Below are 24081 nucleotides of genomic sequence, written 5' to 3'. Positions count from 1 at the left end.
ATTTTTGACACTTTTGAGGGTGAGATCGCTGATGGTCGGGCTCCTGATTGGGAAAATGCTAGGACAAGGATCCCCTGCGGAGCCTTGCGGGGCTGAAGTTCTGCTCACTCGATGAGACAAGAGAGGGAGGCTCTGTAAATCGTGACTAACGCTTGCAGGATCCGAGTTTAAATGGTTAATGAAACTGAACGTGGAGAATGGCTCTGCCCTCTGTCATACAAGGAATAGGAGGCGAATGTCTGGTGTTCAGACCGAATCTGGGTGGAACAGGCAATCTCATGTTGCACAAGTGCTCCAAGGACAGCGAATGGCGAGTGAGATATCTATCTGTGTCACGTCGAAAAGCCACACTGAGTCAACGGGAAAGGCAAGTGATGCAACCTCCAAGACGGACTCTAGATATCTCTGTTAGCCCTACGCCGGAGACTTACCGTTGTAGACGGGGAGATGTCTCCCTGATAGACTGCGAGAACGAGCCCCATTGATCACCTTACAAATTGCAACCTCCAACTGTCGGACCTGTTACAAATGATTAGTAAATAACCGGAGGATGTCGAGATATATGACAGTCAACAGAACAAATCACTGAGAACAAATCACTCACCTCGCCCAACCTGAAGTAATGTCGTCCATAAGAATCGCCCTTGCCGGCGCAACAGGCAATCTCGGCATCCCAATCTTGCGCGCCCTTCTTGACGCAAACCACACCGTAACTGTCCTCTCGCGAATCGGTGGGAATTCATCGAAGCTCCAGGCACACCCAAATCTCACGATCAAGGAAACTGATTTTACCTCGACCGAGTCCTTAACGACTGCATTGAAGGCTGCTCAAGCTGAAGTCGTAATCTCCTGCTATGCAACATCCGCGATCGGAAGCCAGAACCCACTCATTGATGCCTCCGTTGCCGTTGGTGTAAAGCGATTCATTCCGGCGGAGTTTGGCATGGACTCTCGCAATCCGCTGAGTGTCCAATTGCCGGTTTGTGCGCCGAAGGCTGCGACTCAAAGATATTTGGACGAGAAGGTCGCTGCAAACGCTGGATTTAGCTGGACGGGTGTTGCGAACGGCCTATTTCTCGACTGGTGTTTGGAAGCCGGCATCATACTTGACCTCAAGCAACACTCTGCAACGCTGTACAATGGAGGCAATGTTCCGTTTAGTGCGACGCTGCTGAGGGACGTTGCGAAGGCTGTTGTGGGCGTTATTGAGCACCGGGATAGAACTGCAAACAGAATCGTGTACGTTCATTCTGCGCGGATCACGCAGAACCAACTGATCCGATATGCCATCGATAATGATGCAGTGAAATGGGTCGTGAATGTTAAGGCAACGGAAGAGGTTAGATGGGAGAGTCTGGCGGAGTTGGAAAGGCCCAGTGGTGACGTTGAGGCTGCAATGCTGGGCTTTTGTATTGTCGGCTCTTGGGACCCCGAGTACGGGTGCGACTTCTCGAGCCATCTAGATAATAACTTGTTAGAAGTGGAGCAGCTCAGCGAACCGCAGCTGAGGGATGTTGTTGAAAGCTTTCTATAACTCGTGATCCTTTTTCTGAGCTTCAATATATCTCAATCATCTCACGCGTCGAAAAGCGGAAGCGGAGATAAAGTCCGGTCGGCATAGGATAGGACACGAAATGGATAAACAGATGTCAATAATGACGTCCTTGAGGAGTCATGGCTAGAACATCTCGAGTTGACGTAGATTCTGCTAGGCTAAAAGGCGATTCAGCTTGGCTGGACTTATTCACCCAAATAAGCTTGTGGTCCGAAGCCAGAAATCGATGAAAATCGTGACTGCTGCACGGCACAACAGACGGTCGGACTTGGAAACTCCGGGTCTCCGGATACGCGCTGTTCTTTATGCTCACAAGGCATTCCATGTCTTGCACAAAGAGAGGATGCTTGGCAGAGACAAGAGGATCTGGGTGGTTAATGGAGGTCAGCTGGGATCCGGGTGCACTAGGAGCAAACTTCCGGATTGGGAGCTCGCGGGGTGCCACATCATGAATGCCCCGAGGCGGAGGCGAGCAGGAGCTGAGGAAAGCGTTGTTCGTTGTCGACATGATTCAGGAAGGATCGCAGACTCTGGGGTTCCGCGTGGGGCAGTGGGGATTGCCATGGCAGTGGCACCTGGGGAAGACGATGCTAATATGCGGGGTAGAAGCTCTGGCTCCTGGGCATTTTCCTGCATCTTGTCGAGCTCCAAGCACCCGCGGAATAGATATTTGCATCTCGTCGATGCTGCATCGTACAAACGTTAAGCTTGGCCACAGTATGCCTGCAACATCCCGAACAGTGCTGCCCGGCCACAGCGTACTTGCTCTGCCACGACTACCAGCTATTCCCTTCTTTCAACAAAGCTCGGGGAGACCGAGCTGTGGCGTTAAGCTTTGGCAAGGGCGGGCACCTCGTAGAATAACCGACCAATGCCGAGGGTATCCTCGATTCTGGACATGGACGACTTTGTTGGGATACCATATCGCCTGATGCTAGTCTGCCTGGCATACTGATATCGCGACCGGTTGATATGACTACCAAAAGGCAAGAAGGCGTTGCCAAGGGTTCCCCTCATGTTGTCGGTGAATTTGTCGCTTTGATTCGCCGACATTGAATGGGAGCCGGGTGTCAATACAACATCAGATGCAGCTAACCATTCTGCAACTTCTGGACGCTAGGGGTATAAAGATCCCCATGTCGCCCCGCGGTCGTCCCACCTTTCACGTACGCTTCTTTCCGCAAGTGCCAGTGTATTTTGATTCAATCCGCCAACATGGTAAACGACATTGAGAAATCATCCGGCGACCATATCTCCACTGAGAATGTCGAACACGTCGATAGCCCTCGCGGTGCAAAGCCCGTGGTTGACATCGACGTTGATGAGGAATTCACGTACGAAGAACAGCGAAAAATCATCCATCGCGTTGACCGCCGACTGGTCACCATGATTGGCGCTGCGTACTGCATCAGCTTGATGGACCGCACAAACGTGTCGATAGCCGCAATTGCTGGGTAACGTTATCCGTTCACTTGGAGACCGTCTCTGACTCTGAGTTTGGCTAGAATGATGGAGGACCTGGAATTGTATATCGGCTTTCGATATGTTTGTGACCCATATCAAATGAATGCAATCTCTTCTGACGAGCGTACGATAGTCGACAATGGTGCTGGTATTCTTTGTCACCTACATCGTCTTCCAGCCACTGGCAACCGCAATCATCCGAAAGATCGGTCCGCGAATCTTCATCTCGGTTCTTGTGATGTCCTGGGGTGCATGCCTGATCGTACGTCATTTTCTTTGCCATGATGAGCCGCACTCAACTGTTACTTCTTAGGGTTTTGCGTACGCCCCGGATTGGCAGTCGCTGGCTGGCTTGCGCGCAGTTCTTGGTATCCTCGAGGCGGGCTTCTTCCCCGGCGCGGTGTATCTGCTGTCCTGCTGGTATTCGCGATGTTAGTTCTTGAGCTCGGGATATTCGGTCCGGATAACACTGACCACTTGTCTCCCAGATGAGGTGCAAAAGCGATATTCATTCTTCTACCTGATCGGCTGTTTTGCGTCGGCGCTGTCCGGTATCCTTGCCTACGGCTTCAGCCAGATGGCACCGCTCCAAGGCCTTAACGGATGGCAGTGGATCTTCATCATGCAGGCGGTGGTAAGGGCACTTTGTCGATAGTATTGAGGGATGCTGACAGCGTCAGGTCACATTCATCATCGGTATCCTATGCATGGTCTTTGTCGTTGACTTCCCCGACAAAGGCTACAACGCTTGGGGTTTCCTGAACGAAAGGGAGTGTGCTTTCATCCTGCGCCGGCTTGACAGAGATCGAGCAGACGCCAGCCCGGAGCCATTCGACATCGTCAAGTTCCTCCGACCCGCGTTAGATCTGAAGATCTGGGCGTTCGCGTTCATCTTCTTGTTCGACCCTCTTCCCCCAAACGGATAGTGTATTTGGACTGACCAAGCTTGCAGCGCCACCACCACTGTCACGTACGGAATCGCGTACTTCCTACCCATTATCCTGCGCGACAACATGGGCTTCGACGTCGCCGAGGCACAATGCCTGACCGCACCCCCGTACGCACTCGCAGGTATCCTCATGGTAACCACCTCATGGGTCGCAGACCGGTACCGGATGCGTGCTCCTATCCTCATCTTCAACAGTCTCGTCACCCTCGTTGGTCTGCCGATCATGGGATTCGCCGATAGCTCGGCGGTTCGCTACTTCGGTGTCTTCCTGACGACGGCCGGCGTGAACGCCAATATCCCGGCAAGTATGGCCTACCAAGCGAACAACATCCGCGGACAGTGGACTCGGGCATTCGCTAGTGCGACGCTCGTTGCATTCGGTGGAATCGGCGGTATCGCGGGGAGCTTGGTGTTTCGATCGCAGGACGCTCCCGACTATGTCCCGGGGATCTGGGCTGTTATAACGTGAGTTCTGAGAGTGTGTGTCTCGCGGATGACTTGGACTAACCGAGTGTAGATGCCAGCTGTGTCTTATCATCGTTGTTGGGGCGTTGAGTTTGTACTTTTGGAGGAGCAACCAGAAGGCCGACCGGGGCGAGAAGATCATCGAGGGATCGCCTGATTTCCGATATACTCTTTGAGCGGCTTAGACGTCTTCATGTACCTATCGCTAATGGGATTCGCGTTTCGCTAAACTCTAGTGGAAACTTCTGTAAAGGAAACGAGGGCGCGCCGAGAACACAACTAATCAACACCGACGAGACCTGGCAACGAGTTGCCGTCACCACCAGCGATCAGCAAAGATGCTCAGTTAGAAAAAGAAGATCTCCCAGTAATCGTGGTGAGATCAAATGGCTTCGAACTGACGATGAATCCGGTTGAAAAACAACGGGCGATCCCTGTCGTGTCTCGAGAACTAAAAAAGGAACGGCCGAGCCGCCCCAAAATCTTGCTGAGTCACCAGACTTCCGTGCTTAGTCAAAACCCTGTCAGCTTTTCACGTGATCACTTCTCTCCTGTACATCGCCCATCCTAATGCATTTATGCCTTTGATTAACCCGACACACCTGTCAAATCCCTTTCCAATAAACCTTACAGTATATGAGCCGTTGGCATGGTCTCCCAGTGCCTGACCCTGATCTTTAACATAGCCTCCCGCCTGGATTTATGGCGGTTCCTTCCCATCTCCTATATCCATACATATTTCTCCGGTATGTTCCGAATGACAGGCGAATCAAGGAACAGGAGGTCGCGTAGGTAGAGGAAGAAACTCATAATTAGCAGTCAAAACATATACAGGCTATATAGGCTTATGAACGCTTCCCAAGCGAAGCCGGAACTGTTACACGCAAAAGCCGAGGAACGAAGCTCCACCTAGACAGTGCTATCTTAGCAATGCGTCACAACCCTTTGGCCTACTAACATTGGCTATCCCAAGAGCAAGCCTGGTACGGTGCTCACGTGGCTGCTGCAGCGGCTCCTTAACGACCACACCACTTCGCAGATGCCGGTTATAACTCGACGGCGCCAGATACTGAGTCCGAGGCCCCCGGTATGAGGTCTAAATGAGTCTAACGTCACATCCGGTGCCGTGGCGTAAGACATATTCCTGGTTAGCGGTTGGAACTGGAGGCTCATTTGTCAAGTTTGAGGAAAGGGTGATCCATTAGCTCGCGCGCCGTCTTTCTTTTCGCCGGATCCCAAGCGAGCATATCGCGGGCAAATGAGAGGAATGCGGGCCTATCTTTGTCCTCTAGAAATGAAATGGTATCTTCCAGATTCCGGATAGGCACCGAGTCGGGGTCTATGAACGCGCCTGGGGTAACTTAGTCAAATGACCACATTAAACTCTCATGGAGGGATGCTTATCAAAGTACCTTCTGCATCGAAGAATGGCCCACCAAAGCACTCGCGTGCATTACGGTATGTATTGCCTTCCTCTGTTATGAGTGGTGAAGGCCAGTCATGCTGCGACATGAAGTTTGACCGTTTGAGCAATTCCTTTGGCGGTGGACCCAGGAGGGCCACAATCTCTGCGAGATGTGACTTTGCGTCGTACTGTCCCTGTGCATCTTGTACCTTCTGGAAAAGCTCCGTGGCGCCTATGATATTCCACATCTAGTATCGACGATGATCAGTTTTCATTTAGATCCCATGGTATGATGGCGATAGAGCGAGGCATAGGTGATACTGCCAGCCAAGAAGAACTTACGAGCACGCCAAAGTTCCAGATATCAGCCTTAAAGTCCCAGCCACAGCCGAGGATGACCTCCGGTGCACGGTAGTAATCTGGTTGGATTGGATACAAGCCTAGCTGTTGTGCGACCATGCCGTCCCTCGCGGGGGCAGAGGGTTCGTCGAGCCGCGTTGCCAACCCGAAATCGGTTATCCGGGGATACATGTGCTTCACCTCTTTTCCATCGATGCGGCCGAAGTCATTGTGGCAGCGGTAGACTGCGCGGCCGGCAGTGGAGTCGATCTTGTACTCCATTTGCTGCTCCCGTTGTTGGTTGATGAAGGATGCAAGAACGTTCTCGTTCTCGAAGCTCATGAGGATATTGGCCAGCTTCAAGTCTGGAAGATGCTTGGTTGGTATAGCGTGACTCGAACAGCGGAGCATTGGTGTGGAACTTACCGGTATGAACAACTCGGCACTCAGAGTGAAGATAGTCAAGGCCATGGAGGATGAACCAAATATACAGCTTTGCGATCAGTAGAGGGATCCTTCGACCCGGGAATCGCCTCTGGAACACCCAGAATGGCTCTCTCATTGGCTCGTAGACCAGACACATGTGGTTCCCCTGCGGACCCGGTATCTCAAAGCCATCCAGACAAGTTCGGACGATCGCTGCACCACGATGGGAAGGATTCTTCCTGGCAATGTGGCGTTCAATCTCCTTCTCATACTGCACATTGCTTGAGCCATCCCTGTTAGCTATTTTCAGCGCGACAGTGTGTTCTGACTGCCATTTTAACCTTGATAATGTTCACTTTGTCAGCACACAAACGACGTGACGAGAGTTGACACGGGATGGTACGTTGAAATGTCTCGAGCAAGCCAGACAGTTGATTGTGAACCCCAACCAATCTTGACTAGTAGTTGATACTTTTTCGCAATCAACTCGCCGGGCCTAGCTGGATAGAAGGAGGCTGCATTGTACCTCGGGCACACCTCCTCGTCCACCACTTCATGCTGAGGGATTGAAGGGGCAGAGTTGGGGGGAAGTTGCCATGGGGACTTTCTAACGAAGGAAAGCATTGTGCGCCTCGATACATATAGCAACCGTCGAAAGGCGGACATCGGAGTATGCCAAAGAATAGAAAAGTAACCTTAGAAGCGTCTGTTCATGGAGTGGACAGGGATGCGAGAGTGTGGCGGTTAGCAAGGGGCTGGCGGACAAATGACTAAGCGCCAAGACATTACCTGGCTGAACCATGATTGGTCGTTGTTCGGAGTATGTCTTTGACAGTATAAACCGCCCATTCAAGAGGTCTGTAACTGCTGGATAGATAAACAATAAAAAAATCCTTAACTCCATGTCTCCTTTCACACCTTTGCTTAGTTGTAAAGCCAGGGACGGTGTATAGTTCAACGCACGACAGGGGTTTATGCGGTAAGCTTAGATCTATCAGAGATAATGGGACGTTATTAGGAAAGACACCAGGTAAAACCCGTCGAGGTCAGTACAAGATGGCTAAAAAGACATTGAGAAGATTTACCAGCGACACCTGCAATACACCTGCACCGGGCTATCAAGCTTTCTTCCTCCACCCACCAGGCAACATAACCCTTGACCCCCAATTCTCCAGCCCCGGGGGCCTCCTATACCAAACATCCCAATTGGGCGTCAACACAAACCGGTTGAAATACTCGACGTAGTTGCACACCTGGATGTACATCCAGCCAACATCCTCACCGGGATCATCCGACACACCGTCCTCATAGCCATGGTCATCACAGAGTCTGTAGATGGGATCTTTGTACGGCCCTAATACATCCATGGGGTCTGCTGGCTTCTCCCAGTCTCTGATGAGCATTTTGACGACGGGTCGACCTGGCGTCTCGTCTAGGGACTCGAGACAGATGTCGTCGACGAAGATGCAGAAGTTGAACCGCGGACCCATGATGTCTTGCATGCCATCAGTTCGTTTCGTTGGCATCGGGTGTTCCAGGATGCGCGCGAGCTCCTTCTCAGTCCACTGCGTGAACGCATCTCGAACGACATGGGACGAAGCCCCATCCAACCTGACCGGGTCCTCAATTATGGAAAGTTGATGTGTCGGGAGCAAATCCAGTCGATCCGGTTCCTCGAGCTCGAGGCTTCTCCTCACCGTTTCGTCGAGGAGACCAACCATCCGCTTCCAGTTGGAGGTGTACTTGTCATCATAGTTACATCGGAATAACGCGAAGCCCCAGCGGGCAGCTCCTTTCTTTAATGCTACAGGCTCCAAGAGGGTTTCGTCGATGTCTCGCAGAGGACGCATCCACGGCGGAATGATATTTGGGTCGGCGTTGGTGGAAAAGGTTGCAGCTGCGCGGCGCTTAAGGGTATAGGTGATTAGGTATCGATGAGAGTGGGCGTGACTCAGCGCGTGTGGCCAAAAGCAACTCTTGAGGACGGTGGTCATTGTGAGAGTGCAACATCCAGGGTTAAAGGTGGCGTGGTCACAGCAGAGAAAGTAAGCGCCAGTGTGGAACAAAGGATAAACTCTTCCACTAGTCAACCCCGTTTCGCACTAACCTTGCGCATAATGTTCGGGATATTCTCGGCCCTACCTTCCATATTTGGGAGACGAAGCCATAGCTTGAGGCTATCGGGCTTGGATGTACTCGAAGACAAGGACAGGTGTAATGCTAGTTGGCTTTGATGGTCTAGCAATACATGCTGACAAGATATAGTAGGCAAGTATCAACCGATTCAATCTATTGTAGGATGGCGCAACGTTAGTGTACCATATAACAGATGCCGCTCGCTTTGGGTATGGCATAGAAGAACAGATAGGTCATATATAAATAAATCCATGTCAACTAGGTCGAGCGCACCCCTTCACCCTATCAGGACAGAATATAGACACAACTCCAGTTAATCAATCGGTGCAACAACAGGTCATCTTGTTCTCGGTGTCTAGACCTTATCCAACGAATGACCTGATTTTTTATATACACAAGAAAATGGCTCGCTAACGAAGCGGCATATTGTCTACTCTACTACGTCTTCCCATACTGCCGCCGATGCAGCTGAGCTCACGGACAGTCAGGCAATCCCGATATATGAGGTGGTCCTATACCGTATGCCGGGCCAAGTGGTGGTCTACTACCAAGCAAGCCAGTAATATCCAATCATCCAACGGGCCAAAGTCTAAATAGCCCTAATTCGTGGAAAAGCGAATCTGCTTCAGATTCTTCCGCAGCATGCCCGCCGTAAAAAGAAGCTGGGTAACCGCAGGATTATTGAAAGCCGCCTGCGCCGTGAAGCCCAGCTCGATCTTCGCAAGACTCCTTTCCATGAATGTGGCGGCGTTGTCCACAACAGTTGCATAAAAGTCCTCTTCCCACTCCTTCCACATGGCCCCGATGTTTTCCACGCCCTTGTAGTTCTCGTAGTTCATCCACTCGTTCGCCAACTTGACCCTTGCCATATCGAGGTACGTGCGGAGGTACGCGTCGTTCATGTAATTGAAGACGGCGACTGTCTCGTGGAGGTTGGCGGCGAGGAGTTTAGCTTGTTCGCTGTCCCCAGCTGCCGTGCCTTCCATCAGAGTCTCAAAGTTTTCGTACCCGACTGGGTCTTTGAGTCCAAACAGACTAGCCTTTACCCCGTTGAGGCCTTTCGGGACCAGTGTCATGCCGGTGCGGTAGGCGGCGGATCCCATGACTTCGAAGATGCGGTCGTTCGGGGTCAATGGAGGAGCCCACGAGGCAAGGTCCGTGACTAGCTCTCCAATCTGCGGCAGCGAGACATCATATGGGGCGCGCCATGTCGTCATAAATATGTAGGGATCCAGCTTGCCAGCCTTCATGATTGCACCGGACGGGAGGACGCCGCTAATGGCGTTCCTGAGGAACATCGGGATCATCTGGAACTCCTGCATGTGCTCGGCGCTCCATTTTGCACGCCCGGCCCGAGTGGCTATATCAGCGAGCTTGACGAATTGCATGGCGGTGCTGCTGCAGGTGGTGCTGGCCAGGTCATATGCTCCCTTGATACCCAACGTGTTGGCTCCGTCATACTTGAACAAATCCAGTCCAGGCCTGTACGAGCGAGTGGTGACATGCACATCCTCGAAAATGGCACTCTTAAACATGGTCGTGAGGGCCACAACCATGGTCCGGGGATCGCCCGGTTTGGGCTTTGCTCCAGCTCTTTTCTCAAGCCAGTGTGGGGAATCGTATTCCCACATCACCTGGCCATCGTTCACCTGATACGAGCGCTTGTTGAAGCTGTAAACTGGGGAAACGGGAATGCCATCTTCGTCGTCACAGTCGTAGTCCTCGTTGAGCGTGTCGCAAACATCGACATTGCAATCCATCTTTTGGAGAGCTTCCGTATTTGGCGTGCAGCAGAGAGCCTTCTTTCGACCCCAGTTGCATCCGGAGTAGCTGTCACCTCGGTTGTCTGTGAGAAGGGTCACCTCCGACGCGGAGCAGGTGTTATCAGCACAGTCCCCTTTGCCGACCCAGTGGCAGTTCTCCAGCGGCATCTTGTCAGCCTTCGGACAGCAATAACTGCTTCCGTGGCTGAGCACTGTGCTCATCGAGTTACCCTCCCATTTATGAGCGACTTCTTCATCGCCGTCGTCGCAGCTCTTTCCATTGCCGGAGGTCCAATAGCACTCAGCGAGCAGCGTATCAAACGTGCCCATTTCGCAGCAAAGTGCCTTGCTTCCACGTCCACATCTGCCTGTTCCGGACTCTCCGGGGGTGCCTCCCCAGCTGGACGAGCTGATTTTGACCTCGCCGGCGTGGCATTGTCCGTTGCAGTCGCTACCCTTACCGCCGCTTCCACCGCGCCATTGACAGTTCTTCAGGCCTGACTGGGCGCCACAGCATATCGGCTTACCGCATTCCCCCTGGACGGGCCATATTAGAGCTTGGAAGCATCTTGAGGTTTATCACACTTACATCACCGCCTTTACATCCGGCCTTGTCGTATCCGACCCGTACGGAAGGCGAGCAGCTCGACGCCTGTGGGTTGTCAAGGTCAACGACCTCATCTCGTTTCACGCATCCTCTCCCCAATTCAAAGTCCAGCTCCTGAACCAGAGGCATCGCCAGGCCTAGTACGCGGGGATTTTCGGAGCTTCCTAGGTCTTCTTTCCCGGTCAGGCCTTTGTGGGCGTCGAAGTCGTATGTATCCTGGTCAGATGCCCATATCAAGGAACCTGAGAAGCCCACGCTATTTGCCCATTCGACCTTCTGCTCAAACGTCTCCTTGTCATCGTACGAGATCCATTGATCGTTGTTCCACGTAAAGTATTTTACGGCGGCCTCTTTGTCGTGGTGGACCTCAATGCTAGAGTCGTTAGACAGGATCTTGTCAATCTCGTAATAAGCAAGATAGCCGCTCGTTTCGCTGCAAACTCCCGGGTCTGCGCCTCCGCTGAAGGGGCATCCGATTGTCGTGCATGTGGGATCCGACAGCGTAAAGGAACGGCCATAGAAGCCGAATCCCAGAGCGACCTGGTGTGGCTTTACGTTTACTCTCCACAGCAGCTCAGCGGCCAGTTTGATCTCTGTGAGGTTGGTGTGTGCATGAAGAACGGACCCGCTGCATTCTGTCAGTGACCCAGTTTCAATATTGGTCAAAGGTGGCTCCTTACATTGGGTTACTGCTGTCCCAAACTCCATGAAGATCGTATGACATCTGTCAACAGTTAGCAAACCTCTAAAAGGAAATTGCAAGTCCCAGAAGCATACTAGATTCATCCAGTCAGCGTATTTAAGCATCCCTGGCAAGTCAAACCAGCGCATGTACCAATAAGACGAAGGTGCAGTAAAGGTCAGACCGAGATCTCGACCAGATTTCGTGAAACGCTTGCGGATTGTCTCCATAAGCAGTACGTAGTTCTTGGTATCTTCTTCCTTCCCACCACGGTCACCAGCACCAGGATACTCCCTGCATTCACGGTTAGCCATGGATTCGGGCCACAGGATAAGAGCGGACAAACAGACCAGTCGAGATCAACTCCATCAAACCCATACTGGTCCATGAACTTGAGGAGATTGTTTGCAAATGTCTCGCGGTTTGCGGAATGGCCGGCAATGTCTCCAAAGACTGGCTGAGTTACCGTGTCGTTGTCGGAGAACGTCCAGCCACCGATGCTAACATAAATCTTCAAGCTGGGATTGGTAATTTTCAGTGCAGTAATATCGCCGAATATCCGAACTGGCGTGGCGGCATCCATCGTGGTGATGTCGTAGGTGCTTGGATCGACGTAAGCAAAGGCATAATTAACGTGCGTCAACGCATCCACTGGCAGATCAGAGGGTGAAGTCTGATGGCATTTAGACCGATCACTCCATGCCTCGTAGTATCCAATAACTGGCAAACTATCAATACTGCTTCTCGTGATTGGGGCAATTGCGTGGTACCCTTGGACAGCGCCTTGTTCTTTGTAGATCCACTTGAAGGTTTCGGATGAAGCTCGCAGTTGGACTGGCAGTCCTTGTTACAGAACTCTATCATTCGTCAGTTGAATAATGTAAAACTAGCAGCAAGCTGAGCAGACAACGAACCATCCGTGGTACCACAGAAACCATATTGGGAACAACTAAGCCCGGTCAGCCATAATTTCTCCTCGATTATTCGTGGCCACTGCGGAAGGATACCAGGTGTTTAGCGGACATGTCGTGTTCGCAGGCTCGGCGTACTGGCCGCATTCAGCGGTAGCATTGCAGTTGCTCACGCACCCATCGCCGCAGTATGTTGGTCCGTAACCGCAGTAACCCCCAACTGGTACTCCATTAGTGTTCGACAGAAGTTAGCTTAGGAAATATAGACTCACCACCACAGCACGCTCCGTTGCTGCATGGGTCTATGACGAGATCAGTAATGATCCGAACAAAGTTATCCCAGTCACATACTGCTGGCAGAGCACGAGTAGTCGTCCCGACGACTTCCCAGGGAAGGAGAAACAAGTCCATGACGGTGAAAACTCGATCTGGCCTGGGACAAAATGAGACAACAAAGCAGCAGTGCGAGGCTCAGTCTTGACCACATTCTGGGCAACTTGAACAGAACGGAAACAACCTTCAGTCTGCGTGTCTGACTGAAATGAAAGGAAATTGGGGGTATTTGATTGAATCTCGCTGTTGGCTGAGGAAGGAACAAGTCCGATTTCGGCCGCGCTCTTTCCCTCGTTGTTTCTGTGTTTCCCGCCTGCTATGAGGCAACAGGCTACCTTTCCCCCTATCCGGTGTTTCACTGGTGCATTCGCCTAGGTATGCTTAGACTCAGATGTACTGGCCAGTGGATGCCGACAACAGCCAGCAGTCTGACAACATTGGTTTAATGGATAAAGGGATGGCATTACCTGATAGTCTGTGGATGGAAGAATGTAACACCACATTATACAGTTGATATTCAATTGCATTCCACAACCCAACGCCATCCAGGTGTTTCCACTGTAGGCAGGTGATCTCCGATGCATACCCAAGCGGAGGGTATCAAGGAGGAACCGTGAGCGCGTTGGCGGGTAAGGACCGAACCGTTCCCTGGCGTCTGTCAGATTTCGCCGTAATATGCTGAGGCCTTGTCGGTTGTTCCGGGAGAATGGCGGCGGTGGGATATGCAAGCCCCTGCATACTCAGTATTCAGTAGCCGCAGGGCACAAGGTGGAGGTCCTCACGAATTTCTTTTGCTCGATGGGCAGTGCAGCGGATGCAGCAACTGAATGCTCAAGGAACGTATGGTAACGATTGGTAAGTGGACGTGGTCTCCCAAGAACATTAAGATGAAGGTTTCAATACGCTCGATGCAAAATCCTTCGTTATCCCCACCATCAGCTCAAGATGGGGGGAAAATAGGGCACTTTTGACCGCTACCTAGTAGACTAGAAGGATTAATCCATGACCTAGGGGCTAGCGGCCTGGGGCCTTTTCCTAGGTGAGACAAGCCTAGCCCAGGCACCAATGCCCTAATCAGGGTTAGCCACATGAGCCCCTGGCACCCTACATTCCAGGGTCACCTCGGAATGCTACCTAGGTCCACCATCTGGGAATGCTGGGCTATGAGGCGCTAAACGTGCATCCTTGTTACTTTGGCCGGTTTGGGATATCGACTATTGAACCCTTTCATCCTTCTCGAACCTCTCGGTGGAAGGTTCTCCTAAGAGAAAAGGGAAAGGGGCCTCCGGATATCGGACTAGGTATGAGCAGAGATTATATTTCATCAAAACAAATATCGATGCTAAATGTTGAGAGGTCCTCTCTTCTGATTCAGGATTACTTTCACCGACCCTGCTGCACTAGGGTCGAAAGGTCCCTCATAGCAGACCTCTCATCATGCTGCAAACACTGCGAACCACAATCCCCTGGCTGCTGGGTATACCCATTGTCGCCGGACAGCAGCTGCAAGGTGACCAGGCGCCCTATGACCTACTCGGCCTCAGCGACTCTTGTTTCTCGGTGATCAATACTACAGTGTCGTCCTGCCCGGACTGGTTGAGACAACATGCCGGATATACGTGGGACGCCCAGAGCCATAGTGAGCTACAGCACTAATCGATGAACAGTGAGCCCAGTGTGGAAGTTGTGCCTCAGGAGGGTTTACAAGCTCTCTGCGAGACCTCGTGTCTCAGCGACTTGACCCAATTCCGCACTGAGATTCTGGGGGCCTGCAATGCAGACACCGATGTCCTGGTGCCGGATGGGGGTATCGCGTATCCCGGTAAGAAGAGACATCAATAACCTTCCAGTACTCACGAAGCTAAGCAAACAGCCACCTTTATTGTCGATCGTTGGTTATACGCCATCGGACTTTCCTGCCTCAAAGACCCGTTCGTCGCTCCCGCTTTCAAATAAAAGCCCTGCGCCCGACTAACGTTCCCAGCTCCTCTGGCGATTATTGCGACATCAGCGTGGCGAACTGGACATCAAGCGACGCCAATTACACTGCGGACCAAGAGTGCTCGTACTGCGGGCTAGCGGTGCAGCAGAAGCAACTCGCGTCCCCATTCGGATACACAGAACAGGACGCCGCGGATTTCGCGTCCCTCACGTTGAGCTGTAGCCAGACCACTTACGCCTATGCAACTCCAACTGCATATGCACTCAATACCACGACGACAACTCCATACACCCCAACATGCACTGCATCCCATACCGTCGCGGACGGCGAGTCCTGTGTCTCGATCTCGGGAGATTATAACGTGTCTACCTATGGGTTGATCAACGAGAACGCGCTGACCGTTTCCTGCAATGAGCTCAAAGAGGGCCGCGTCTTATGTCTCCCTGAGGACTGCACGATCTGGCAGCTTGACCTGCTTGATACGTGTGACTCCATACAGGCAGATCTGAACATCACAATGGCCCAGCTTCTCGCGTGGAACCCGATGATCAACAGTGGCTGCTCGAACCTTGCTTCATGGAGGGGGTGGCATCTTTGCGCTAGGTAAACACGTCTTCTCTTCCCCTTCCACCTACAACGTACACATAGGCTTATGCGAGACCATCTACAGCCCGCCCGGTGGCTCCGTCGCGGTTGGCGAGGGAAACAGCACCTCAACGACGGCCGCTCCGGTCCCTACAGACGCCCAGGCGCAGTCGAACACCGAGTGCGCCACCTGGTACGAGGTGCGTAAACCTAGGGCTGTTTGCCTGTTTGGCGCGGTGATTGATGATCATGCAGGTCCAAGAAGGCGATACCTGCTCAATACTCTCCCTCAAATTTAGTATCAGCCTCGCAGACTTGATATTCCTGAACCCGCAAATCGACACCAACTGCACCAATCTCTGGCTCGACACTTCATACTGCGTCAAAGCTGTCGGGGACATCAACACGTACTCTGACTATCCGTCGTCAACGCCCGCCTATGTCTTCCCCAAACCCACCACAACTGCCACGTTTACCCCAGTCCCTGTTACCTTGCCAACCCTGAATCCTCACGCACCGGGAACGCTAGAGGATTGCGACTTCTACGATAACCCGTTCGATGCAGGCCCAAACGCGGGTATTGATATGGCTGCGTGTGAGACATGGGCGGATGAGGCTGGCGTTGACCTTGCGACGTTCGTGCAGTGGAACCCTAGCCTGTCGATCGGGAACTGTACGATGGACCTGAGCTATAGCTACTGCATCAGTCATGAGCCGGAGCGTAAGGACTTTCTTCCCTGAAATTGCTGCAGTATGCAGTAAGTTAACCCATCCACAGCAGCGGAGACGTTCCCGTACAGCTACTGCTTCTCGGCGAACACGACCTTGATCCCAGAGAGCTCTGCCCAGCCCTCCGAATGCAGTTGCTATATCCAGTTCCGTGCGGAGGACGAAAGTAAGGACCCGTCTTTAATCAGCTCGAGAGAATGTCGAGATGGCTAACAACAATACTTTGTCAGGTCTGTTCTCATGCGACATGTTCTCCTCAAGGTTCAACACCACCACATCTGCGGTCTCAGCTCTCAACCCCTGGATCAAGGCCGGCTCCGACTGCGAGAGCTCAGTGTTCAGTGAAATCACCGACGGTTACGTTCAGCTCTGTGTGCACAGCTCAAGCCCGACACCCCCCGCTGAGACGCAGCCCGGTGCCGTCTCTGGTTGTATGAAGTGGCATGTCGTGGCCAGTGGAGATGGGTGCGCGGCGATTGCGGATGAGTACGGGATTACGCTGGCAGATTTCGTTGCATGGAATCCTGGTGTTGGGGGGGATTGTGCGTCCCTATGGCTGGGCTACGCTGTCTGCGTGGGCGTGTAAATGTAGACTGTTTGTATGACTTGTTAGCATACACTGCTAGAGCTTAGAGTCAATTGGCTATAGACATGTCCTTATACTCCAACATACTCCCTAGAAGGTTTTTATATTGCACTGTTTCATGCTGGGGTTATTGGTAGTTAACCCTGCACCACCTTCTTTCTTTCAATGCCCCTGTTTTATGTATAAAAGAGAGGCCATGTAAGTATGAATTGAAGAGTCTTAACCTACCAAGCATCCGTTTTCATAGTACTGGCAATCTCTGGTGAATACAAGACTTCAGGTTTATAACCTCGAGTCCTAGGTAGTATTTACCGAGAGTATTAAACCCAATTGCCTATAGGGCAGTCCTTATATCCAATATAACGTACGGTATGGGTATGCTGGTGCACACTCAGGAAATATATGGCTGTACTGAGGAGATCGGCCAAAGATGATCAGTGAGCTTTGCACCCCGAGATTGAACGCTCTATGCTTGACCCTGCACTCCTTGCCCACTTGGAAGTGTAGATATAGTCCAGAAACAAGCGAGGTCACGTGCAACACATACCACCCCCTGCAGGGGAGATTACTTAATCCAGGGGCCTCCAAGAAAACACCTGGGCAACCTCCCTTCTTCTCTGCATCCATCCCCGCAATGGCGTCCACCATTCGGCATTCCCTCCTCCTCCATCGTTCCAATCGAATCCAATGCAAGCCCCGTATGGCCTTCTCCACCGACCCCAAGCCGCGCCCACCCTGGGACCGGCCAACATGGTCAAACATCGACGTTAGCCTATCAACGGAAAACTACCCGGGGGTAGGCAAAGTCAAGCAAGGCGCTGCCCGCTGGGGCTTCGCATTATACCGCTGCACCTACGCCGAGAAGTACGATTCGGCCTGGAAGCGGCTGGTCGAGCTCATTCAGGCCCACGTGCCGTCAACCCTGGAAAAGACGGGGCGCCTGGATCTCCTGCCCACGCACGACCTACCTGTCATCGAAGACCCCAAGCTGGACGGGGCAACATCGCACGACATCCGTGAGCACTTCACACAGTGGACCGAAACGCAACTCGCCCGCATCCTCGTCGACCCGACGACGCGAACGGGCCGCATGCAGAACCCCACGGCCTTTGCCACCGGCCTTGGGCCCCGGACTGTGCCCTACCCGCTCCAAAATATCCTGGGCCCACGCTTCAACTACTGTCTCTTCGCCGACGAGATCTGTCTTGAGTCGATGGATGAAATGCCGTCCAGCCCTGTTGTTAAGCTTCTCAACAGAGACTGGGTGCGGCCGAGAACGGCTAGGGATGTCCTTGGGCCCAATAGTGAGTATAAGATTTGCGACGACCACGGGTATCATGATGGGATTACAGATGATCCGGATGAGGACGTTGGCTGGATGTACATGCCCGTGCATTGTTACATCGACTATTTTGATCGGTTAATGGAGCCTATGGATTGGGATCATGCGTATAGACGGCCGCCGGAGATGGAGATGCAGGTCATGTTGCCGGGTTGGTGGAGGAAGAAGGAGAAACCGGTATCTTGATGGGCAGGGTCCACGGGTATAAATAATGCCACCTATACCGATGATCGAAATGTCATTCCTGTACCAATAGTCACGACTCGTCCACAGCCTATCAGACAACTTCCGTACCTTGGACATATTCTCTCTACCCACAGATCCCAGGGAGCGGTGCAGTCTACAGGCAACAGGATAGTCCACTTTTAAACCGGAGGCCACCTCTGGAATTCAACCCTCCCATAGCTCTCTTTCACGCTTCCTTCGCCTTTTCCCGCCAGCCTCCCGGACTTTCCAGGCATTGAAGGCCGTCTCTCCAAGCCCCATACCCTACCAACTCTCACTCTCCGAGCTGGCTCTCCCCGTACGCGCATCTCTCTAAAACATTACAGCTAATTCGGGCATCGGCTCCGCTACAAGTCCCATGGCTTCATACATCCTGCTGGCCTCGTATACCTTGATTGATTCCCAGAAACCGTAGGAGCTACCTTCATACTCCCCAGATCGACGTAGAAATTTCTATGCTTTGTGTATCAGTTGTTGGAGGGCCCATTATCCTACAGAAAGAGGTTAGGATCGCGAATTCGTAAGACCTAAAGATAACTTTTAATCCAATAGTCAAAGCATACTCGTTGCATAGGGAGAAATAGTTTACTTTAGAGATAAGGTACGCCATACCTATCTAGGTACCGCCTTTCATGCAGTCGGGATTCGAGATCCTCACATCCATCCAGTTGAACGAGTTTTTCACGTCGACTACATATAGCCTGATTGACACCTCTGAAAATGGAACATCTATGGCGCCCCAAGGCTGGAATGTCAACAAATCCTCCGCAGCCTCTCCAGTTCCTCAAGCCCCAGGTACACGGCACTTCGGAACAGGGTCGTCCTTGGTATGATCGCATTTCCAAAGCCCGCAGCATTGATTGCACTGCGGGCCGACGCAGCAGACATGGTTGTGTGGGACGCATTTGTCTGTATATCAAAAGCATGGACGCGTTAGCTTCCATTTCCCACGTTGTATGCTATAGTGTGCCCAGGTGCACTCAGACTCTTACAGGTGTCCAGGGGCTCTTGTCCGCCATGACCGAGGTCAATGTCGAGTTTCAGCGAGATAACTGTACTTTCGCGGTCCGTCTGAAGATGACTTTCGGGCGCAGGGCCGTCTTTAACATATTTAGCATCCTTGTCATTTAGGACGATGACCCTGGGTACCGCGAAGGCGGGCAGTGTCAGGGCGGCGAGGATGGAGACGAGACGCATTTCGAGTTGAATTCCCTGTATGAATGGAATAAAAGTAAAAGATCGCTGGCCAGCTAGGGTACAGGGAGTACGGTGATTATATGAATCATCGGTTAAATTCGTCGTGTGTTGCCCATGAGGTCAGACCGTCAGACCACCTAAGTAAACTCAGGTCTATGATGCATCTGCGCCTCCACTGGTAACCACTAATACAGGTATCCTGTTGTCTTCTTAGCATTGTTAAGATATTTTTCACTTTCCGCAGGATATAGCATCCACTTGCACTGCTCTTCCAGCCTATGTAGTAACGAAAGAGCACATGTTATTGTAACATGATTTTATCTTAAGCTATACGGTATGAAGAAAACTTCTAGTGCCTCCAATTGTCCCACCGGACAGTCCCTTAAAAGTGACACTTGGGGTACGGCTCATTTCTCTTCCACGCGCATCCGAACTGTCCGCAGCATCGGGGGCATCCCGGGTCCGTACAGCATCGTTCGCCTCGTTTGATGCAGTTTTCTAAGCCGCACAGCATTAGCTTATTCTTTCCAAGGTTCCGGCTGATGCGGATGCAGCGTGTAATCAGGGGACTTACGGCTTCCGCTTTCTTCGTCGAAAATTGGCAGTGCGTGGCCTGGTAGGCGAACGCTGAGCTCGAGCGCAATGGTAGCCCTCTCGAGATTGGAATTGGTGCCGGGCTCAGACTCGGGCATTAGGTCGTTTTCGCCTTTGTCGTTCAGCGAGATCGCGCTCGGGACCACGAGGGTCGGGAGGGTTAGGGCTGCGAGGAGCAGAGGGAGGTGCATGTTGATTTTAGGGTGGATGTCAAGTTGTGAGGGATCGGAATATAGAGCGTAGACTGCTGATAAGTATCTATACCATTCAAAAAGGGTCTTATCAAGCAGCGTCAATCTATGACGCTGTGGCCGAACTGTCGGTATACCCCGGAAAGCTTAATCGCTCACATTTTTCTAGGTATCTGGGTAGGTTTGCAACGGCTATCGGGGCATTGGCTGGCTGTTTGAATCTGGACCGGGGAGTCCGGCTCAATTAGGGTTCAGAATACTCGGTCTATCTACCATCTGATCATGATTGATGTATCAGGTCGTAAGCTCAGCTACGTGCCAGAGTTAGTTTTTCTCAGACAAGCCATGCATATCCAATTCTGTTACGTCTCTAGCCTAGTTCCTAACCTTTGACACTGCAATAGCTCATCTAGGGGCCGAAGCGTGATTACATTCCCCTTTAGAGTTCTTGGAGCACAAGACAGTAAGATCCCAACCCGACAACTCTCCCGCCATGAAGCCGGCCGTTCAGTTGGATATAGATACTCGGCTCCCAAGAAGCAAGACATACAATAGCCAATTTCGCATATTGTCACTCATTATACTACTCCCTAGGCAACCGGCCTCGTATCTTACCTCCGACCCTAGCGATCTTAGGATACTCGGTAGGCCTGCTGTAGTAGGTAAGTGGATGTTAAACTTAAGTCCACTTGCAGAATAAATCCCCCAATAGCACTGCTTATCTAGCGGGCCCCGATTTACCATGTCCACTAGTTCGACCCCCATTACTCTGGTCCAGGTTATACAACGCATTTGATATGAATAGAAGAGGTTCCTCTATGAATGGATGCTGGGCGAGACAAACAGATATTACCCCCTCACCCCGGCCAGCTCTCAGCAGCCAGAATTGGATTCGTGTATCAAGGTTATTGTGTAAATAATGCAGGTGTAATAGCTGCCAAGCTAAAGTAAGCAAGATATAACAATGCAAGGTCCATTATTCTGCCTCTTCCACAGGGCGTCGAGTGACGAACGGCGACGCCTTTTCTTTGTCTCCAGGGATTCGGGTTCATTGTACATACCCTTTGTAGGAAGGAAATCAATGCTTGAAGTGGAAGGAGCTCATGGAGAAAGAACTTGAAACCATTGACTCCTCTCGCATTATGTTCATGTAAAGAGACTTTCAAGTGGTCTCAACACTGTGTATGTTTCAATGTTTCGTGGCCGCATGCACAAAGCAAGCCGCAGCCAAAAGACAATAATGATAGGTGTAAGCCACCTCAGCTCTATATAAACAAGCATAAACTCGCGTCTGCCGAGAAAAGACCTCTGACTAAGATCTATTTGATTCTTATTATCCTCTGAAATACACCTCACTACGCTAATCAATATCTACACCATGGCTAACCTCGACCCGTTTGACAAGTTGAACTTCGACTGCTGCGCCCAAGTCATCCAGTACCTCAGTATCCAAGATCTTGCCCGGTGCCAGCTGGTCAGCAAGAGATGGCAGGCAACAGTTCTGGAATGGATTGGGGCTACCGGACTAGGAGTCCACTTCCCCCGCGAGTGTAAACAGTTTAGGAGCAAGTTTACCACAACATCGCCACAGCCATATCAGGTCTGGGAGGAGTTCGCCGAGTGTGGTAAGTTGTTTTATTAAATCGTCCAACTACTGTGTGATCACCAAGCTAACTACTAATGCTTCTGCATCAGCAATGGAACAGGCATCAATTGAGAGATGGAAGTCAGGGAAAACATTCGGTTCCCCAAGTTGGGCCACCATTAACCACCACACGCGAAGCGGCAAGTTCATTGCATGGGATCGCGGAGACACCATTTACTGGCAGTGGACAGGGTACCAGGATAATACGCTGCATCAGCCATACCCAAAACAGACATTGAAGTTCAAGCTTCCCCACGGCAAAATCCGATATATGGATGTATGCGCCGAAATAGACGCCTTGTTTATCCTTATTCAGTGCCCCGACCACCTTGCAAAACTACACAAGGTGCTGCCCAAGTCCTCCCATATCCAGGCCCGTTACGACGAGCCGGAACACATGTATGTTTGCCTTTCCCTTTTCTGCTCTTTATCCTGGAGACCTAACCCGGCTTATGAAAACTAACTAACGTACCACCACCACCCAGGGAGTACATGGTCGACATCCAAACGGGGCAGGAGATATGGTCGCGCCCGAAACGCTACGCGCGGCACTATTGGGACGTCTGCGACTTCCCCTTCCTGATCGGGTACAAACGGATCTACTACTACGGGCCAACGGGCAAAGACCTCGAGGTCGACGACCTGCAGACAGGGCGCCGGCTGCACACGCTCCGTGCCGCCAGCGAGGTCCCATTTGCGCAGCTGCCCGAAGTCCGTGTGGTCCGGCTTCATGGGCGCGAAATGCTCTGGACGACGAACTTCCAGGGCGATGGCATCACCGGCGAGATGCGCTTTATCGACGGGGCCACAGGCGAGCTTGCACAGCGCATCAGGGTCAGGAGCTGCGTCGGCGCTGGAAAAAAACTCGTGTGCTCGTCCCGCCGCAACGACCTCTCCTTCGCACTGGTGACCTACCATCTTGCCTGCAAGCCGTGGGTTGCACACATCCACAAGTACGCGTATGACGCCGACAGAAAACTCTTCCGTTCACAGGGCGTTGAGCTATTCGACCTGGGTAGCATGCGGCACGTCTACGATAGGTACCCTCTCATTGACCCTTTCCGGAACTTCGTGGTCGGCTTGCATAGAGAGTCCAGGCAACTTAGCGTCCTGCCTATGGTGGAGCTAGAGCAGCCGAGGACCTGGGTGTGTAAATGTGCAGAGGATGAAGAGGGATCTGGTGCGCAGTACGCCGTGACCCTTGGTATTGGGGAACGGCAGCCCATCAGGATCGGCGAGCTGGAACCCTTCACGGTTCCGAAGGGCTTCAAGCTCGATCTCAGGACCAGAGAGCTTGATGGGACGAGTATAAACGTTGCTTACATGGCGCAGGATCGTAAGCAAAAAGGTTGGCATATGACTCGTCACTTTGAATTCGGGTATCGCAAGCAATATAACCGTGAGCTGGACCAGTTGAACTGTCTGCACCACCAGGGTTACAACTAGGGCTTGTGCCAGATACTTTGTTGTTGCGTATTTATCTAGATCATGGCACTATGTTAGTTGTTTAGCAAATGAACTTTCTGTTTTGATTATTTACTATAGATACCATGACACCAACCCACCGTGGTAATGCGGAACTGAGAGATGTCAACCCGCAAGGTTATCTAATTATCTACCAATCCAGCAACATTATCTCTGCTGGAGATTTAGACGTAGGCATGAGTCCGAGATGTAGCCGGGCATCAGGGCTGATTGGCCTGTCCCATGTACCATATGGTCCCATCTCGGCCTGCCCAGCCTTCTCGGTCCTCACTTAATTCTCCTTATCCACCAGGAAAGATTATCCATTCATTTATTCAAAACGGACCAAATTGGGTCTTCCTCGTCGAGTCTCCTGTTTGATCCCACTACTATAGGTCATAACCACCCCTCTACCAAGACAACCCCATCCACTCCACTATGGTACCTATGTACATGACCACCAGGACCAAAGACACCATAACCTAGTCCGACCCATCGCAGACGACGCCAAAGAATGGCACGCTTCCAATGCGACGAGTCCACTTC

The 24081-nt window shown here is 51.9% G+C and overlaps 9 protein-coding genes across 9 annotated transcripts; 5 read left to right on the top strand and 4 right to left on the bottom strand.

Annotated features, from left to right (window-relative positions):
* Window positions 1–622: 622 nt before the first annotated feature.
* On the top strand, window positions 623–1534 carry DSM5745_03928 (aromatic alcohol reductase; the record flags this gene model as incomplete). The annotated part of the gene is made up of 1 exon (XM_026745944.1): window positions 623–1534. One exon carries the CDS (start codon window positions 623–625, stop codon window positions 1532–1534), a length of 912 nt encoding a protein of 303 aa, XP_026604940.1.
* Window positions 1535–2770: 1236 nt separating this feature from the next.
* DSM5745_03927 (uncharacterized protein) lies at window positions 2771–4609 on the top strand (the record flags this gene model as incomplete). Its single annotated transcript, XM_026745943.1, has 8 exons — window positions 2771–3009; window positions 3061–3100; window positions 3153–3281; window positions 3333–3450; window positions 3508–3653; window positions 3700–3917; window positions 3972–4433; window positions 4486–4609. The coding sequence occupies 8 exons, from the start codon at window positions 2771–2773 to the stop codon at window positions 4607–4609; spliced, it is 1476 nt and encodes a 491-aa protein (XP_026604939.1).
* Window positions 4610–5602: 993 nt separating this feature from the next.
* On the bottom strand, window positions 5603–6588 carry DSM5745_03926 (putative serine/threonine-protein kinase; the record flags this gene model as incomplete). The annotated part of the gene is made up of 3 exons (XM_026745942.1): window positions 5603–5784; window positions 5846–6086; window positions 6181–6588. The coding sequence occupies 3 exons, from the start codon at window positions 6586–6588 to the stop codon at window positions 5603–5605; spliced, it is 831 nt and encodes a 276-aa protein (XP_026604938.1).
* Window positions 6589–7721: 1133 nt separating this feature from the next.
* DSM5745_03925 (uncharacterized protein) lies at window positions 7722–8597 on the bottom strand (the record flags this gene model as incomplete). Its single annotated transcript, XM_026745941.1, has 1 exon — window positions 7722–8597. One exon carries the CDS (start codon window positions 8595–8597, stop codon window positions 7722–7724), a length of 876 nt encoding a protein of 291 aa, XP_026604937.1.
* Window positions 8598–9338: 741 nt separating this feature from the next.
* Window positions 9339–13113, bottom strand: DSM5745_03924 (glycoside hydrolase family 18 protein; the record flags this gene model as incomplete). The annotated part of the gene is made up of 9 exons (XM_026745940.1): window positions 9339–11039; window positions 11092–11737; window positions 11790–11833; window positions 11887–12085; window positions 12142–12625; window positions 12706–12740; window positions 12876–12922; window positions 12975–13004; window positions 13054–13113. The coding sequence occupies 9 exons, from the start codon at window positions 13111–13113 to the stop codon at window positions 9339–9341; spliced, it is 3246 nt and encodes a 1081-aa protein (XP_026604936.1).
* A 1359-nt stretch (window positions 13114–14472) lies between these two features.
* Window positions 14473–16877, top strand: DSM5745_03923 (LysM peptidoglycan-binding domain-containing protein; the record flags this gene model as incomplete). Its single annotated transcript, XM_026745939.1, has 8 exons — window positions 14473–14654; window positions 14703–14857; window positions 14909–14966; window positions 15020–15580; window positions 15648–15762; window positions 15818–16283; window positions 16341–16457; window positions 16522–16877. The coding sequence occupies 8 exons, from the start codon at window positions 14473–14475 to the stop codon at window positions 16875–16877; spliced, it is 2010 nt and encodes a 669-aa protein (XP_026604935.1).
* A 634-nt stretch (window positions 16878–17511) lies between these two features.
* Window positions 17512–18405, top strand: DSM5745_03922 (uncharacterized protein; the record flags this gene model as incomplete). The annotated part of the gene is made up of 1 exon (XM_026745938.1): window positions 17512–18405. One exon carries the CDS (start codon window positions 17512–17514, stop codon window positions 18403–18405), a length of 894 nt encoding a protein of 297 aa, XP_026604934.1.
* Window positions 18406–20023: 1618 nt separating this feature from the next.
* DSM5745_03921 (uncharacterized protein) lies at window positions 20024–20426 on the bottom strand (the record flags this gene model as incomplete). Its single annotated transcript, XM_026745937.1, has 2 exons — window positions 20024–20139; window positions 20216–20426. 2 exons carry the CDS (start codon window positions 20424–20426, stop codon window positions 20024–20026), a joined length of 327 nt encoding a protein of 108 aa, XP_026604933.1.
* A 1378-nt stretch (window positions 20427–21804) lies between these two features.
* On the top strand, window positions 21805–23517 carry DSM5745_03920 (uncharacterized protein; the record flags this gene model as incomplete). The annotated part of the gene is made up of 3 exons (XM_026745936.1): window positions 21805–22051; window positions 22122–22470; window positions 22557–23517. 3 exons carry the CDS (start codon window positions 21805–21807, stop codon window positions 23515–23517), a joined length of 1557 nt encoding a protein of 518 aa, XP_026604932.1.
* Between the last annotated feature and the right edge of the window lie 564 nt (window positions 23518–24081).

The sequence above is a fragment of the Aspergillus mulundensis genome (genome assembly GCF_003369625.1).
Source record: "Aspergillus mulundensis strain DSM 5745 chromosome Unknown scaffold_3, whole genome shotgun sequence".
Taxonomy (NCBI): Eukaryota; Fungi; Ascomycota; class Eurotiomycetes; order Eurotiales; family Aspergillaceae; genus Aspergillus; species Aspergillus mulundensis.
Note: the sequence above shows the minus strand (reverse complement) of the source record. Positions and strands in the feature narration are given on the sequence as shown.